Source organism: Lynx rufus, unplaced genomic scaffold, assembly GCF_022079265.1.
Source record: "Lynx rufus isolate CCGP_SWC_20201006 ecotype Redwood Valley unplaced genomic scaffold, mLynRuf1.p SCAF_17, whole genome shotgun sequence".
In the NCBI taxonomy this organism is placed as follows: Eukaryota; Metazoa; Chordata; class Mammalia; order Carnivora; family Felidae; genus Lynx; species Lynx rufus.
In genome coordinates this window covers 3,597,388-3,614,863 of record NW_025814831.1, presented here as the reverse complement: position 1 = coordinate 3,614,863, position 17,476 = coordinate 3,597,388, and the positions used below count along the sequence as shown (strand labels likewise).

The window sequence follows — 17,476 nt, the reverse complement described above, 5'->3', positions numbered from 1 at the left end:
AAGAAAAAAAGAAAAGAAACACAAATAGCCCTTAAACACACAAAAGGTGCTCAATCTTGCTCGTAAGAGGGACGCAAGCACAATCTGTATTCTAATGCTCCTTCCCACCTGTTCGCTGTGTGCTCACACTGTGTGCACGCGGCTGTGGGGCAGCAGCCGTCGCCTGCGCGCGGGCAGGGACACATGTGCACAAGCCTCTGGGGCGGCCGCCGTCACTGCCAGCATCAGTGCAAGCATGCTTACTCCTTAACCGGCACTCCCACTTCCAAAAATCTACCCCCACGTACCCCACAGGAACAGGACATGTTACCCACACACGGCTACTCCTTACAGCACCTGCTGTGACAGCGAGGGAACAGCCCGACCCCCGTCCATAGCCCCCAGCAGGGTGCGGTGCCGCCGGGACGGGACCGGGCCACCTCTCATGCCACGGCCCTACCCACTCACAGATCGGAGGCCCCAGCAGGCTGCCTCGTGTGATCAGGGGGACACGGATAGGTGACTCTACGTACACGTGTATTTGCTTTGCACTTCCAAGAGGAAACAGGAAGGATAAGCCACAAACTCTGGTTACCTTCAAGAAAGGCATATTTGAACATACGCTACCTCAAAATACTGGCTTCAAAATCATGTTAAGTGCTTTCTTTATATAACTAAAAACTATTAAATCTAAAATAAAACCATGCTGTTAAAAAAAAAACTTATATTTAAATACTTCAGAAGCTTATAATTTACCAGTATCTGCTCTAAATTTTTCTTCCATCTTTTTCTTCAAAATTTCCATTTCTTCTAATAATTCTCTATTTTTGGCTTCGGAATCCTTTAGTTTACTAAAACAAAAAATAAAAAATAGAAGGCTTTAAGTACCCTGAGAACAGATATCTACACGTTGATTCAGTGAGTGTCAAAATGTGAGGGCAGGGGTTAATTTCCAGCGCCTGGGAAAGTGCCGGAACATGGCAGGCTCCCCGCTGCGAACGGAAACACAAATCCACTCTTGGCATGGGTGAGTCCGCTGAGCATGTTACAGAGATTACAGATATTTCAGAATTATAAACAGACATGGATTTTCAAAATCATGGTTAATGAAGGTGTATCTGGAGGCCCTCGTGGAGTTTCCGACCCTCCCAGTCTCTTTCCAAATGAGTCCTTTGTCTTCCGAGGACACGCCACCCAGATTACTCAGCCATCAGACCTCCAAACGTCGTTCCCACAACCAGCGTGACGGCGGGCGGCACGAGGCCACGACCACCGCCTGAGCACAGCTGCGGGGGGTGGGGCGGGCCTTGGTTCCTACGCTTTCCTGCAGGGACAGAGCAGTCAGGCCACTGCAGTGACCTGGCCAGGAGGCGAGCGGTGCAGTCCAGCAGCTGAGTGGGGGTTCTGCGCCGAATTAGCAGGTGATGCTGGCTGACCTACACCTCTCTGCATCTCGCTGTCCTCATCTGTAAAATGGGGCTCAAGAGTGCTGGCCTCCTGGGAACACCGTGACAGTCACGTGATTAATAGGATCAACCTCTTACAGGGAGCGTACCTGAACGGTAGCCATCGCTACTCTTACTCTTTTAGCCCCAAACTAACAAGATGTGTGACTCGGTAATCCCATCAGTGACCCTGTTCGTGACATCCAGGTCCCCACCTTCCACATCAACAGCTACTACAGGTAGGGCGGCCGGGGTTTTACGACAGAGCAGTTCACGACCATCTCCTGGGCATGTAAGCCTGCCAGCAGCGGCCTCTCATCAAACATTCACTGAATTTACTGTTGTGTAAAAATGGTGTTTGAGGGTCAGAAAAAAGTTTTGAGATAGGCATACCATCTTCAACCTGTATTTACAATATTAGTTTTAGGTTAAAAGGGAAAACTCGAAGTTGATGAAACAAACAGCACTTAGGGAACAAGCAGGCCAGAACTGTCCCTCAGACATGTGGCCGTGTCTTGTCACCCAGCACAGGGAGGACCAGCATCTGCCTCTTACACACACAGATGTTGGCACTTCAAAACCGCAGACTCCCATCGCTTCACTGCTTCCTGAGAAAATAAGCACAGCCCTCCGATGCGCGCAGGGCATTTGCACATCCACCCCATCGATTCTCACTGAGCACCTACTAGGGGCCAGAAACGGTCCACCGTGCAAAGCTCCTTCCAGTCAACTGATGTCACAGAGCAGGGGTGTGCCCAAGGTCACATAGTCCCCTATCGAGTCAGAACACAGTACCAGGTACCTTTCAAAGGAGAGATTCGCGTCTTTGACTTTCCTCAGCTCCTCTTGAACAAGCTGTTTGGCCCGGATCTCCGCCTCAAGAGCAGATTGCAACTCTAGCCGTGCAGACATGTCTAGCTTCTGACTACGGCGCACTTTCCAAAGGGGGTCCTGGAGACAATGGTTCAGATATTAAAGATATACATATATATATATATATATTTTAATTTTTTAACATTTATCTATTTTTGAAAGACAGGAATAGTGCAAGCAGGGGAGGGGCAGAGGGCAATGGAGACACAGAATCTGAAGGTTCCAGCCTCTGAGCTGTCAGCACAGAGCCTGATGTGGAGCTCGAATCCATAAACTGTGAGATCACGACCTAAGATGAAGTCAGCTTAACTAACTGAACCACCCAAGTGCTCTAAGATATAATTTATTGACTTTATTTATTTATTGAGAGAGAGAACATGTGTGTGCATGTGAGCCGGGGAGAAGAGAGAGAAGGAGACAGAGGGTCTGAAGCAGGCTCTACGCTGAAAGATAGCCTGATGCGGGCTCAAACTCATGAACCGTGAGATCATGACCTGAGCTGATGCTTAACTGAGTCACCCAGGCACTCATAAAGATACATATGTTTCTACATTTTTTTTAACATTTATTCATTTTTGAGAGACAGAGAGAAAGAGCATGAACAGGGATGGGGCAGAGAGAGGAAGACAGAATCCAAAGCAGGCTCCAGGCTCTGAGCTGTCGGCACAGAGCCTGATGTGGGGCTCGAACTCACGAACCGTGAGACCATAACCTGAGCCACCCAGGTGCCCCTTTAAAGGTATATTTTTAAGATATTTACTTGTTTAAAAAAATGTTGACACATAATTCATCTTCTTCTAATCTTAAACTTTTATTATCACGTTTAAATATTAACTTAATTAACTTAAATATTAATTTGATAATATTAGATATCATCAAAGTCCATCAGACCCAATTTCAGTCTGGGCTTTTTATGACTTTTATTCTTTATTAGAGATCTTCAAAAGAATGAGCTGCAGCTTAAAAAAATTTTTTTTAAAGAATAAAACTCAACCAGGAGTGCAATTTCTATTTGGGCCCGTTAGACTCTCTTACAAACATATGATATATTGTGGGGGTCTCCGTTATCTTACTCTTCCTTTATCTTGAAACATCTCCTATTTCACTATCCGAGCAATTACGTCATTACTCATCAATCATCCCTGCCCACAACGGAAGCCTGAAGTGGCAGGAAGAGCAAGGATGGAGGGCTCAGCAGGGTGAGGTTAACAGTGACCGAGACCAGCTGGGTGGCAGCGTGCTCCCCTTCTCCCACCGAGATGCTGCCCGTGTTCCATCCGCTCTCGAGAGGGACAGAAGGAATCTGGAGATTCCGCTTTATTAGACTTTTTTAAAAGCTTTCAGTCCACACAGCTGAGAATTTTTCGTTTTCCGTCCATAAAGAGAAGAAAAGGGAACTGACTAGGGGTTTGCAGGGACAGAGAAACGGGCGCTTTATTGGACGCCAACGACTGTGATGAACCCAGTGAATGTCAGAAGCCCGAGTCTTCAGATGACCATGGCCCACACGGATTTCCTCAAGAATCAACGAGTGAACAATACACTTCTACGGACAGGAAGGAAATACACTTTCATCAGTCAGTCCTTCAACAGGAAGGACTGTTCACACAGAATTCTGCAACGAGAATCTCAATCATCCCATTTTGCTAAAAGGACCTAGAGCTATATTCTTTCATCTTTCATAAGGTTATGCTCTAGGTTTATTTAATGCAGTTCACAAGCGCGAGTACACCCGTAGATATGACTGGAAGAGAAAACGCAGAAATGAAAAAAACTTGATCGTTTGAATTGGTACTTCTAAATCTAAAATCAAAAAATGAATATGTTCTCCAATTACAGAGCGAAGAACACAGGTGTATTCTTCGACAAGATGGTATATGTGCCAGGTGCTCAGGTGACAGGATGAGGAGTAATGACATTCGACATAACAACACCCCTTTGGGGCAAACAGATCTTCAAACCAGCAAAACAGGGAATAAAAATCTGGGTTTGTGAAGTTCTAACTAAAACGCTAATGAAACAGTTCCCCTACAACTTTATTGTTACTAGTGTTCGTCACTTACAGAATAACTTACACACACATATTGTAAGAAAGGCAGACAGAAGGAGGGACACATGGGGCTGCGCCCAGAAGTGAGCCTGGGTGGAGACGGCTCGCCAAACTCGGCACTCCAAACACACGGACCACTGACTGGGGGGAGGGGGGGGGGGGTCGGGGTGGGAGCGAGAGAATGGACAAAACCCATCTCCTTGAGGGCAGGAGCCCATCGCGCGAACTGCGGTCCCTCCACAGAGTGGCTGTGGTCTCCCAGTAGTTCAGACAGCAGCGCTCTGCACCTGGGGGGCGTCCCTGGCCACACGGAGGCCCGCATCACCCGAGTTACTTGCCCGGCACTGAGTTTCTACACTCGTGTTCAAGGTAAAGCCACTGGGGAGTCCCATCATCATAAAAAGACACGGTTCAGAACAAAGCCTACCAGTGCTCTCGACCCCAGACTGGAGCTCCTCAGTGTCTCGAGCTCTTCGGTCATCTTGGAAGCAAGAGCCTGAAGGTAACCTCGGGCGTCTTTCTCGTCACTGACCCTAGAGGAGGACCATAGAGACCCAGTGAGAGGAGCCGAAAACGAGGACAGGTTCCCGCCCCCCGTGGGACAAAGTGACATAACGTCCCATCAGCCGGAGCGGTCGCCCACGACCAACGAACGGCTCCGCTAGCAAGGGCCACCCCAGTCCCTCTCTGCCGTGTTGCGCGGGGGCCCGGCCTCCCTTTCGCTAGAATGTGTGGGGTGTGCCAGCCTGACCCACGCCTCCAGGGACCTGGTGCACTTTCTCCACCTATAGTCCAATGTGAAGAACACCGGACAGAAGTGCGGCCCCTCGACAGCGGCGATTCGGGAGAGGGCGGCGGGTCCGTGCCGAGGCCTCGGGGCAGCGGCACGGGTGGAGGGAGCGCGAGCAGTGTGGCAGGGCTGGGGAAGGGTGGGCGGGCACACGTACCACTGAATGATCTCTGCGATCTGGGCTTCCCAGTGGGCCACCGACTCCTTCTTGGCCGCCAGGTCCTGTAGTTCATCCTCCAGCTGTCTATTTTGAGCTGTGAGTTTATCCACAAAGGAACAAAGCTGAAATTAAACAATTGTACCACATAACTCGTTATTTGGTGTCCTTTAAACGTGACCTTAGCGTTATTAAAGCTACACGTTCTTTGGAAGATTTTGAAAGTTTTCTTAAATCGTTGTGAGATTTTGCTCCAAACTTCATCTCAGATACAGACTTTTCAAATGTATCTAACTTTGGTCACATTTCAACCCAAATCTGAGCAGACAAATGACAAGAGCAGGGGATTTCAGGAAATTAGCAGCTTCTAACCCAATGGAAACGTGTTACTTCACGTAGGAAGCAAGCTGCATAAACCACCCGACTCCCAGGACCCGCGACCGGGAACTAGAGCCCCGAGCGGTGGCATGGACTAGATTACCCGCTCGTTCTCAGCTGTCAGCTTCTTGTTTTCCTCAAACAGCATCGCCCTTTCGCGCTCGTATTTGTCTCTTATCGTGCCGACTGCTTCCTCCATTTCGGCGTGCCTGGGAAGGTGCGAGAGCGGCGGTTCAGAAGCTCCGTGAGCCAATCCTCTCGGTGGCGGGGGCACAAGCCCGCGCTCACAGCACCGAAGGGCGCATGAAAACCTACCGTTCTCGCTTCGACTTTTCCAATTTGTCTTTCAGCATGAGAACTTCCTTCTGCAGGGCCAGCTGGTGGCTTTCCGAATCGTGTACCTCCTTTTTCACATTTTTTACTTCCAGCACATGGGAGGCCTCACGCCTGACCAACTCCTCTTCATAGAACAGGACTTTCTTCTCAAGTTCAGATTTGATTTTGGAAATCTCCTGCTGATGTTCTAAGGTGGCCCCCGGGCCCCGGCCTCCTTGCTTCATCTGAAGAGAAAGGTAAAATAAATTACAGGTCCCTGTCTTCCCCTCGAGGGCCACACGGCCCTCCACCCACACCCTGTGCGGGCACCCGTACACGCGGCTTCTTCTGTCCCCTCTCCACCAATGGCAGACACTGCGCCCGACGCAGCTGGCCACGGTCGCGAGGTCCTTCTAACAACCGTCAGGCAGATTTGAGGGGCTGACAGCACCTACCTTGCACAAGGGACGTGCCCAGATCTGCCCAGGACCCCGGAAGCTCTGTCTACACCCTGACACAATCGGTCCCCAAAGCCTCCTCACAGTTTGTTCATTCGGGCAACTATGTGTCAGGCACCTTTGTGGTTAAGAGGGTCACATCGAGGTCCCTGCTCTTGTGGGGCAGACAGGGAAAGACCGACGGCCAAGCAGCAAATGAGCAACGAGACACCGACACAGGGCAACGCGGTGAAGCGTGGGGGTGTGGTGCCCAGCGGACAGTTAAAGGAGCCGTTGACGCGGGGACACGTGAAGTGCCACATCAGGCGGAAGGTTCTTCAGCACGGTGACAAACAGCAAGGTGAATGCAGTGAGCTGGGCGGGAAACGCTGGGAGGGGCTCTGTCAGGGCCCGAGTCACTCGGAGCTGCTGGGGGCACTGAGGACAGGACACGCCCTGGTTGCGGGGGGGGGGGGGGGGGGGAGGCGGGTGGACTGTCAGCACCGGCGGCGACGAGCAGACTCAGGCACGAGCGGGCAGAAGTCCAGGCCCCGGGACTGCCGCCCACAGGCCTAGACGGCAGCAAGGACGATGGAGGGAAACAGGCCCGCCCGGGGTACATGCTGGGGAGAGAGCGGGCCTATCGTCTCCACCGGCAGATGAGGAAACTCAGGCTCAGAAAGGGGACTCGTGCCCCTGAGGTCACGCCAGGCTAACAAAGAGCCCCCCCCTCCCCCACCTCCTCACCCCTGTTCTGGCCCCTGGCACCTCTCTGCTCGCTCGCTCGCTCACTCCCTCCCGAGGTGCCTGGCTGCCCTTGGCCCCAGGCCACTGGCCTGTCTTCAACTTCAGTGGCAGGACACGGGCTTTAAGGAACTTTTTCAGAAATGGTCTCACTGAATACACAGCAGGTGTCAGGTGTCAGTTTACCAGGACTTACGAGACACTGCCTGACACTTTAAGGAAGGAAAACAGCGAAGGAACTCAGGTTCTAAATGGAAAGAAGGCTGTCACTAAGGCACGTTTGTGACCTGTCACCTCTCCACACCCCGTCCTTCCGGACAAGCCCACCGTGCGGGAGGACTCCCAGCACGACAGTTAGGAAGGAGGACGGGCGGGTCTCCTACAGGTACTACCTTGAGGGCCTCGAGCTCACTCTCCACTTGCTTGGAGAAGTTCTCGCTGTGCTCGCGAAGCTTGCGCTCCCGGGAGGCCTCGGCGACGGTGTCCTCCAGGCGGGCTTCCAGCTGCAAGAGGGGCACAGTGTTCACCAGCACGAAGCCGGCCCTGCCCTGGGGCTCTCTGCGGACGGCCCTGAGGGCCTGTCGCTCCTACCTCCGCACCCGATCCCAGGCCCAGTTAACGGCAGAGAAAGACACTTTAAGGCTCGACTGGAACAGCTGGTTAGTAATAAACCAAGTTTAAATTCTAATGTAAACCAACAACTTGGCATATAGTTTCGGACAGGAGACGGACTGGTGACACAGGCAATTGGGATGTCTGCAGATCACAAATCCATCTATCGACTGGTGAAGGTCATGCGCACGTGCCCAAGCAGGGAGCAGCGGAAAGGACCCCCTGCACCTCGGCCGGCTGAGTGCCCTCTCCCTTTACTTTAAAGCAGACCTCAGATGCTGCAGTGACCTGCCCGGAGTGTGGACACTAATGCTTCGCTAGGGGTTCCACTGATGCTATAGCTACAAATGCATCTGGGTTGCAAAATAAACGGAAAAAAAACAAGTAGGTGTTTTGAGACCGACTGACAAAGAGCATGTACTTATAGAGCATCCGATTTTTTACCAAGCAAGTTGTAACAGAATTCAATCCTAAGGGCTGCTTAAAATATGTCACTCGTTAATGGAAGAGCATTTGGAGTGTCTAGGGCAGCCAGTTCTCAAAGCAGCATCCTGGGGCCCTTTCTAAAAAAGGCCCTTCTTTTTCTAATTATCTGGGTTTTCTTCAAATACTTTATCCAAAACAGCGTAACACAACAGAACGAATGCAGAAATAGTTTATCAAGCCACTTATTAAAGAAAAGCACAAAAATGTAAAAATGCCATTCTTCTCACCAGATGGGGGAAGGGAGTTACTTTTCACAAAAACCGTCAGTTAACATGTAACGGGTTTACTGTTAAACTGAAAAAAGTGTTTTAATCTCTAACCTGGTAAGTATGAGGAGCTGTAACCACCACAAATGAAAGCTCTTTGGGGGCCTCAACGGTTCTTAAGAGCATGATGTAGTCCCGAAACAAACCTGAAGTTTCAGAGCCACTGGGCTGACTGGGGGCGCCAGGCTGAGCCTGGTCGTCCTCCTGGCCGCCCCTTATGGACATAGGACTCGTATTCACGTAGGCTGTGCTGTGCCCACTACGTCCCGACACGTTTACGTTCTGTTTGTTAGGCAGAAATACCCTCTATTTGCTTTAAAAGGGAGTTTTTATTTTTTATTTTATTTTATTTTTTTTTTCAACGTTTATTTTATTTTTGGGACAGAGAGAGGCAGAGCATGAACGGGGGAGGGGCAGAGAGAGAGGGAGACACAGAATCGGAAACAGGCTCCAGGCTCTGAGCCATCAGCCCAGAGCCTGACGCGGGGCTCGAACTCACGGACCACGAGATCGTGACCTGGCTGAAGTTGGACGCTTAACCGACTGCGCCACCCAGGCGCCCCTAACTAAAAGGGAATTTTTACAAACTAATGCCCTAAGAAATGTCTTTTAATAATTTCACCAATAGGTATCGGGGGCTGAGAAGTACAAAGGAAATACTTGGCAGGTCAACTTACTTGGCTTCTCATAAAATTTAAGATCCGTTTTAAAGTAACTCATGTAATTTAGCCCACGTTCTCGAAGGCGTTCTAGTAGCAGCATACAAAAGCCCGAACAGTACAATCCCCGAAACGGCTACGAAGCTACCTCTTTCCTCAACTTCTCCGACTTGCGGATTTCCTGCCGCATGGAGTCGATCTTCTGCATGGCTACCTCTACCTCTTCCTCTTTGTCCCGCAGCTGCCGGGATGCCTTTTGCTTCTGGGAGCGGAGTTCTGCCATGCGCTCGTTCAGCTCGGAGAACTCCTGCAGGGCCAGCTTGCGTTGCTGGTGGGCGTCTTTGAGCTCTCTGGCCTGGGACTTCAATCGCTCGGAAGCTTCAATCAGTTGCTGAACAGAAAGAATGACAGAGGTTTTACGTTTGCTCCGCAGAGACGCGGAAGGCTGGCCGTTCAATCCTCTCCAGCAAATGCTGCTTACAGGCCACGGCCGAGAGCCAAGGGCTCACCTCTGTGAAAAAGCCCTTTGCTAGGCCCCAGCACAGCTACGAGCAGCCTGGAAGAAGACCCACCTGAGCAGAGGTGCTAAGATCGAACTCGCTCCGGGAAAGACCCCCAATTACGCGGCGACCAGAAGCCCGAGCTCTGCCAGCCAGCCGGAAGGCCTGCTCACAGCACAGGCTCACGTGTTTCAACCTCTCCCCTATGCCGTCCACAAGGCCATAAAGGTGGACGGAGCGTGAATGTGGTCACCAACCCAGTTATTGAAACAGCAGAACTGGGAAAGAACACGTTACGTACAAAAAAGCTTAAAGAACCACATAAAAACGACTGTTGGACAGCTAGCCCCTCATGAGAGTGAGGTTATGGTGGCCCCTCTGGCTGCACCCGTGGCCTCACCTTCCCGCAGCCAATTCGTCTACGACTGGGTGGCACAGTCACGGTGGCACCTATTGGTCTGATATCGGAAGTAGCTGGATCTGGGGGGAAGGGGGGACTCCACCAGGGCCGGGCCGGGCCGGGCTCAGTGAGCTGCTGAGCCTACACTAGAGCACCGAGGAGTCTCCTGTCCCCTGTGCACTTCTTGCCAAAGCGCCGTGGTTAGGACACCACGACAGACTGAACAATCTGGTCTGAAATCCTGCACGTTTTAGAGAACACATAGCAAACTGCAGGTTTAATGACTTAAGTGTATAAACGAATGTACTTTAGAAAACAATCCTGGTATGAATACACTACCGACTGAACATACAATCTGATATATTTTACTGAAAATCAAATTTACAAAGGGGTTTTGGGGGGAATCACCCGAATTTTAACAAACGGTTTCTTTTGCAAGGCCCTGTCATACAAAGAGCCCCTGCTGAAAGAAGGGGAGGAGGCCGCTGGAAGGGGGAGGACTCTGGCACCGGATACCAGCGTGTGAACCCAGCTGGGTCAGCTGCTGTGGGGACGTGGGGACCCTCAGGCCCTGGGCATCGCCGGGTCCTGGTGCACAGCCCGCCCAGCAGGCCTGTGGCGAGGACCGATGCGGTGACCGGTGCTGAGGCCGCCCACTTCACGGCCAGCCACCCGGCAGGCTGCGTGGTCGGCGGCACGGCATGACCCTGAGGCAGTCTGGCCCCTCGTGGACTGCACGCAACACAGCCCAGGGCGCAGACGAGGGCCGAGGAGGGCTCAGACCCCCACACAACTTCAAGGTCACAACTGCACATCGCTGAAACCTGTCTCACGTGAAATCACCCCCAACTACCTTGTGAAAATCCTCCTTTTCCTGCCGCACCACGCGGTACTGCTTCTCCAGGCCTTTCAGCCGCTGTGTGGAATCCTCATGCTCCTGGCGAAGGGTCACCGTGTCCTCCAGCTGTCGCTCGAGCCTACTGGAGTCTGAACAGGAGAGAAAATAAACCGCGTTCCCTTACAGGAAAAATTCACGTCAGCTGACTTCCTGATAGTGAATTCGTTAAGGATTCTTCACTCGCTTTATCGCTTAGTAACCTTCTTGCTTTCTCACACATGGAAGAGTCACGTATGCAGCCCCCCGCGTGGACTGACGGGGTAATCGCTCTCCCCTGGGGACCGGGGACCGCGTGAGCCCGTGTGCGCGGGCACAGGGCAACCGAGGTGCGCAGTAAGGCTTATCATGGGCTCACTCGGGGCCCCTCTCAGCACCAGGATGCTGGGGTTCCAGAGAGAAAATGGAGAGCTGAGGATTAAGACTCGAAAGCGATGTGAATCTTCAGGAAGCTGTGATAATCTAGGAGCCTCAGAGGACAGACGGTGACGACGGAGCCAGCCCCTAAAATACTGCAAACGGCAGGCACAGCCACTGAGGACGCTTCGGGGGGAAATACGCTGTGGCACTGGTGCCTCAGGGCCACCAAGGGGAGAATGAGACAGAGAAACGTAAACATTTCTGAGACTTTACGGGTAAAATGCTAAGAAGTGATTCTAGCTGCAACTGTAAAAGTCTCTCATTTGTGGGCCAAGCAAGTTGGAGAGAGAACGTCAGGTGAACGGACGGAAAGAAACGGGAGACCTGTCAACAGGTTACAGAAGCCAACGCTGTTCTCCTTTTCCACCCTGCGAAAAGGACTCTGAAAATCTTCTTGGACGGGATTAATGCCCAAGAACACAGAGGAAGCAGCCTCTTTAAGACACCTACCTGCTATTTTATTCTTCAGACGCTCTATCTCCTCATTTAGCTTTTTGATTTCCTTATCGCGGGCTGAGCCGCCCAGGGCCCGGGTGGAGCCGTGCAGAGACTGCACCGTCTGGGTGGACTCTACGGCAGGGAGACAGGCGTGAGAGAAGGGGACAGGGTGAGTGGGACGCGGGCGCGAGCGGGGGACTGGGGCGCGAGCGGGGGGATGGAGTGAGCGGAGGGGGACGGGGGCGCGAGCGGGGGGACGGGGTGAGCGGAGGGGGATGGGGTGAGTGGAAGGGAGACGGGGGGGGGGGACGGGGGCGCGAGCAGGAGGACGGAGTGAGCAGAGGGGGACGGGGGGAGGGGGACGCAGGCACGAGCAGGGGGACGGAGTGAGCGGAGGGGGGTGGGATGAGTGGAAGGGAGACGGGGGGGGGGGGAGACGGGGGGGGACGGGGGCGCGAGCGGGAGGACGGGGCGAGCGGAGGCCGGCGCTCACCTTGCAGCTTCCTGCTCAGCTCCAGCTTCTCCTGCTCCAGCCTCCGGATCCTCCTCTCGTACGCTTCCACCTGCAGGCTGTTCTCCAGGTCCCGCTGCACGCCCTCGTCTTTGCTCAGCGTGTTGGACTGCATTATGCTCTTTAGGGAGCCTCGGTCAGAAAAGCAGCTGCAAAGAAAGCAACGGGGTTTCTGATCCACGGAGCGTACAGCGACTTCTTCGGCATCTGGAGACTCGCGGGGGCCCAAGAGAAGTCTTTTGAACAGGCAGACGAAGGCCCGTGGCCAGACCGTCGTGGACGGAGCCAACATTCAGAAGGGAGACCTCCTTACAGCAAGTGATGGGATGACGGGGGGGTGGCGGACAAGGCCGTGCCCTCAGAAGGGGTCAAGGAAAAGGCCTCTGCCAAGGAGGCAAGCGTACTTTCTGCGTCATCGCTTACGCGCGCCCAGAAACGCCACAGGAGACATCCGTGTGAGGAGCTGGGCGCGGGGGGCCTCGCCAAGCCCTCGCTGGACGGCCCTGGGCAGTCCTGCCGCCGAGGGCTTCCTGAGCAGTCTGAGGACAGGGCTCGCCTTCCCCTGCAGACTCGACGGCCGCTAGCACTCGGGGCGGCACGGCCACTCGCCAGAGCCAGTCCGCAGCCTGCACGCACCCAGACTGAGACCCGAAGTGGTTCTCTCCCTCAAAACCAGGCCACCAGTTACTTAGTTCCTCCCGCTCTGAACACGACAGCGATGCCAGGGAGCCTTCTCCGAGTCCTGCCGCCCGGAGTGCAGCAAAGGTACCGGGCACACGTGTATGCAAGGGCCTGGCCAGTGTTTCTCAAAGGTGGCCCGAGAACGCAGTGCCAGCACCACGGGGTCTGTCCCAGGACGGCGGCCCTGGGCCTGACCCGCCAAACTGGAGCCTTGGCGGGTGGGCCTGGGACCTGCAGGTTTAACAAGCGCCCACTGAGTTGGAACGGATCAGAAAAATCCAGAACTTCTGCATGAGGGATTAAGAGGTCATCGCGCCTCCCAGATCTAAGACCCCTTCCTGCGGGCTACAAGGCGTCTGCCGTCACTCTGGCTGAAGTGCTGTTGAGCCCTGGCACCTTACACCAGGAGAGTTTCTGCAGGCTTGAGCAGAAACCGTCCTCTCCGGAAGGAGTTCCCGTCCACTGAGGTATGAGCCGCTAGAAGGCCACGTAGCCCTCCTTCAGGCGCTTCGAGGTTCCGTCTGTTTCATTTTGCCCTCCCTCCCCTCCCCTCCTGGCCCAGTTTCCTGTTCAAAGCAGGTACAACCCTAAGGCAACAACTTGGCAAAGAGGCCCATTCAAGACAGATGCCGACAGGTACAGTCACCGCGGCGCTCAGGGCTGGAGCCCTCCCGGCTCTCCAGACTGCCAGCCTGTCTGGGACCGTGCTCCAGCCCCCCAGGGGGGAGCTACAGAGCTGTAATAAGATCCTCACAGAAGCTAGCACGGTGCCGTAACGAAAGCTGGGCCTGACCAGGAGCCTCTGAAAGTCTACCAGAATGAATCCTGACAACACTGACGGCCTGTAAGTCAGAAGTCAGCTGACCGCACCTCCCATGAGCTAAGAATGGGTTTCACATTTTAAAGGGTTGTTAAAAAAAAAAGACGACTACCTGACAGAGACCACCCTTTGTGGAGAAGCCGGCCGACCCTGCTACAGGTCACTGTGTGTTTTCATCAGGTGTCCTTTTTCAAGGACAAACCTGCCCACAGCTCCCTGGGGCGCGGCTGTCCCAGGGCTGACGCAGCACCCACCCGCCCGGAGCTCGCCCATCAACTGCCATCTCGCCCAAGGGAAGCCTCCGCCTGGGGAACCACAGAGCTGGACCCACCTTTCCGTTGTAAATGTAAAGCCGATGAATGGCAAATGGAGCCCAGAGAAGCCTGTGTGAGAACCAGGAGGTAATATTTCCTGCATGAGAACACATACAACAACATGAAATCCATGTTCGAACAAAGGGAAAGAACATTAGCAACGGGTGAAACTGCGTGCACTAGAGAGAATCACGTGGCCTTTTAGGACACCGAGCCCAGCGTCCCCGCGAGGGGGCACAGCACTGGCAGACTTGTATTTTCAGTCCTGGCTGTGCCCACGATGCAGTTAAGAGAACAAACACACTGCTTCAGAGGACGGTTAATGACCCAGGCCACACTCGGATGGCACCCTGGTGCCACACTCCTCGGCCCTGAGCAGAGGCGAGCTGGCGGGCGCTGGCGCAGCCCCGGGAGGGTTGTGAGGCAGAGGCTGGGGGCTCTCAGGCTCTTGGGAGAAACAGAGGCCAACGGCAGAGGTAGGCTTGGAACCCAAGGTAGATGGGTTTATTTTAGATTATTTTAGATTTATCTTCGATTAGGTTTATTTATTTTAGATTAATGTGTTACAGACTCTGGTTTTCAGTGTCAGGATCTTTCTTTATTAAACATGAAACCAAAGTTATACTTTATCTGGGAAATGTCATTGTAGAAATAGTTTCTTTGCAGTCTAAGAAAACCCTTTCCACGATGACACTACTTTTCTCTGTCTTTTCTCCAGGAGGTCTATGGTTCAGCTCTTCAGTCAGAGAAATTCCCTAGGGAGTGATCAAGACTTTTCTTCTACTTGGTCAAACCTCACTTCTTCTATCCCCAAAACAAGTCCCCTGTATGGACTTAAACGGCTGGATTTGAGGAGATCGAAATAGCCTTAGAGCCTCTGAGCAAAGACAAGACGGTGCCGACTCACGCACCAGAGGCCGTCGGACCAGCCCCGCACCGGACGGCCCCAGAGCCAGGGCCCAATCTGGAGGATCCACGACGTCAGGCGTCAGTGGGAGGACTCAGAAGCCACACACAGTCTTGGTTGCTCCCAAAGCCCGGCCGTGTAAAGAAACACACGTGCAGACACAGAACCGTGACGGCCGGAGCGCTAGGCGCTCATGCGGGGGGACCAGAGTCCCAGGGGCTCCAAGTCCGCCGTGGGGCTGCAGGCCGAGCCCCTCGCCAGCTCAGGGCCTCGAAGTCTGCAAGTGGTGACAGGGCTGAGGTGAAGCTCCAGGACGGTAACATCTCCGACACTGCTGAGTGCCATGAAAATACAGCGTAAGTGTTTCTGGTGAGTCTAAAGGAGAACAGCCATTTAACTCCATTTTACTCAAGCGGAGTACAGGGGGACCTCGGAAAAATATTGGGCGTGGTTCCAGACACCACAATAAAGTATCACAACAGAGCGAGTCAAGTGTATTTTTGGTTTCCCAGTGTATGTGAAAGTTTCCACTATGCTATAGTCTACTGAGTGTGCAACAGCATTATGTCTGAACAAATAAATTTCATAACTTAATTTAAAAACAGAGGGGGCACCTGAGTGGCTCAGCTGGTTAAGCGTCCAACTTCAGCTCAGGTCATGATCTCACAGCTCGTGAGCTTGAGCCCCGCATCGGGCTCTGTGACGACAGCTCGGAGCCTGGAGTCTGCTTTGGATTCTGTGTCTCCCTCTCTCTTTGCTCCTCCCCTACTGGTGCTCTGTCTGTGTGTGTGTGTGTCTCTCAAAAATAAATAAACATTAAAACAAGTTAAAAACAAAATAGTTTACTGGGGGAAGGAGGGGAGCACCTGGGTGGCTCAGTCAGTGAAGCATCTGACTCTTGATTTCAGCCCGCGTCATGATCTCACCGTTGTGGGATGGGGTCCTACGCCAAGCTCCACACAGAGCACAGAGCCTGGGATTCTCTCTCCCCACTCCTCCCCAACTTGTGCACTCACACACACACTCTCTCTCAAAATAAATAAATGAACTTAAACAGAAACAGTGCTAAGAGATGCTAACCATCATCTGAGCTTTCAGCAAGTCATAAGCACTGACCACAGATCGCTGCAACAAATGCAGTAATAATGAAAAAGTTTGGAATACTGTGACAATCACCAAAACGTGACACGGGAGATGAAGTAAGCAAATACTGTTGGAAAAATGGCACCAGAAGACTTGCTGGGGGCAGCCTTGCCACGAATCTTTAATCTGTAAAAACCCAGTATCTGCAAAGCACAATGAAAGGAGGTGGCTGTGGTCTCTGTGTTTTAAAGGGGACATTACTACCAAGCTGAAGGCTGGAATAAAAGGTGTATCTTCTGGAAACACAACGCCACACTTTTAAAAAGAACCAACACGGCTCTAAGATCCTGCTGACAATCCACACCCTCCAACAGACCACTGCTGGCTTCAGACCCGCCAGGACGCCACGGGGACGGAGGTGCTCGTTCACACTTACGGTGTTTCTCAGCACGTCGTCGTCCACGTCGAAGTTGGAGGTGTCAGAAGGACTGCTCACATCAGGAATATAAGGTGCTTCCAGGTTTCGTATATTTTCCCAATTCAGACCTTCAAAGAACGCATGCTTTTTGAAGTCTTCTATCCCATTCTGGCCCAGCCGGCGCTCTCTGCTGCAGATGAGTCTTTGGATGAGGTCTTTGGCTTCTTCAGACACATCCGTGACGTGGGACGGAAACTGAAATCGCTCCTGGGGGGCAAGCGGCCGGTGGACATGAGATGAAAACTTATTCAGAAAAACCCAAGATGTACAGACATCACAGGAAACAAAACAGAGTCAACAGTCCTTTCTAATTTCACGGTAGCTAAATGCAAACCAAAGCTAACGACATTTGATTCTAATGAGAAAATCCTTAGTCGTGCTGGTTACTCGTTACCATGTTACATGTAAATTAACGATAAATTTTCACCCATCAAAGTGGCAAAGGGCGCCGACCACACGCTGTGGCGGAACCGGCTGGCACGGAGCTCTTCCGCAGTGCGTCTGCCAGCATCTGGCGCAAGTCTACTCCTAAGATTTTGTTCTACAGAAAAGCGTCGTGCGCTGGACAGAAGGATGACGAAACACCTGGTCGTATGTGACGTGATGCCATTCGCTCAGACGCGGCCCCACAAACACACACCCAGCACGGCAGCGGGCCCGAGCGCTGAGGCCCAGGCCCCACCCCTATCATCCAGAAAGAGGGAGGGCAGGAACGCTACCGAAGATCAGACCGGCGGGCGCACAGGAAGCGCCGGACCAGGCCCCACAGGGGCACGTGCTCCTTGCCAGCAGGCTCTTTAGAATCCACGGAGTCCTGTTCGGTACCGTGACGGCATTT

General features: G+C 52.9%; 1 protein-coding gene across 2 annotated transcripts in view; it reads right to left on the bottom strand.

Moving 5' to 3' along the window:
- The window catches only part of CDC42BPB (CDC42 binding protein kinase beta), a 102,307-nt gene that overhangs the window by 24,473 nt on the left and 60,358 nt on the right, over positions 1–17,476 (bottom strand). For both annotated transcript variants that reach the window (XM_047080035.1, XM_047080036.1), the window contains exons 8-20: positions 16,597–16,845; positions 14,188–14,267; positions 12,338–12,504; positions 11,857–11,976; positions 10,945–11,078; positions 9,340–9,582; positions 7,561–7,671; positions 5,988–6,232; positions 5,776–5,881; positions 5,295–5,419; positions 4,775–4,880; positions 2,227–2,375; positions 736–830 (exon numbers count right to left, since the gene is read on the bottom strand). In XM_047080035.1, coding sequence (XP_046935991.1) covers positions 736–830; positions 2,227–2,375; positions 4,775–4,880; positions 5,295–5,419; positions 5,776–5,881; positions 5,988–6,232; positions 7,561–7,671; positions 9,340–9,582; positions 10,945–11,078; positions 11,857–11,976; positions 12,338–12,504; positions 14,188–14,267; positions 16,597–16,845 — 1,930 coding nt within the window. The remainder of the gene's footprint in view (positions 1–735; positions 831–2,226; positions 2,376–4,774; positions 4,881–5,294; positions 5,420–5,775; positions 5,882–5,987; positions 6,233–7,560; positions 7,672–9,339; positions 9,583–10,944; positions 11,079–11,856; positions 11,977–12,337; positions 12,505–14,187; positions 14,268–16,596; positions 16,846–17,476) is intronic.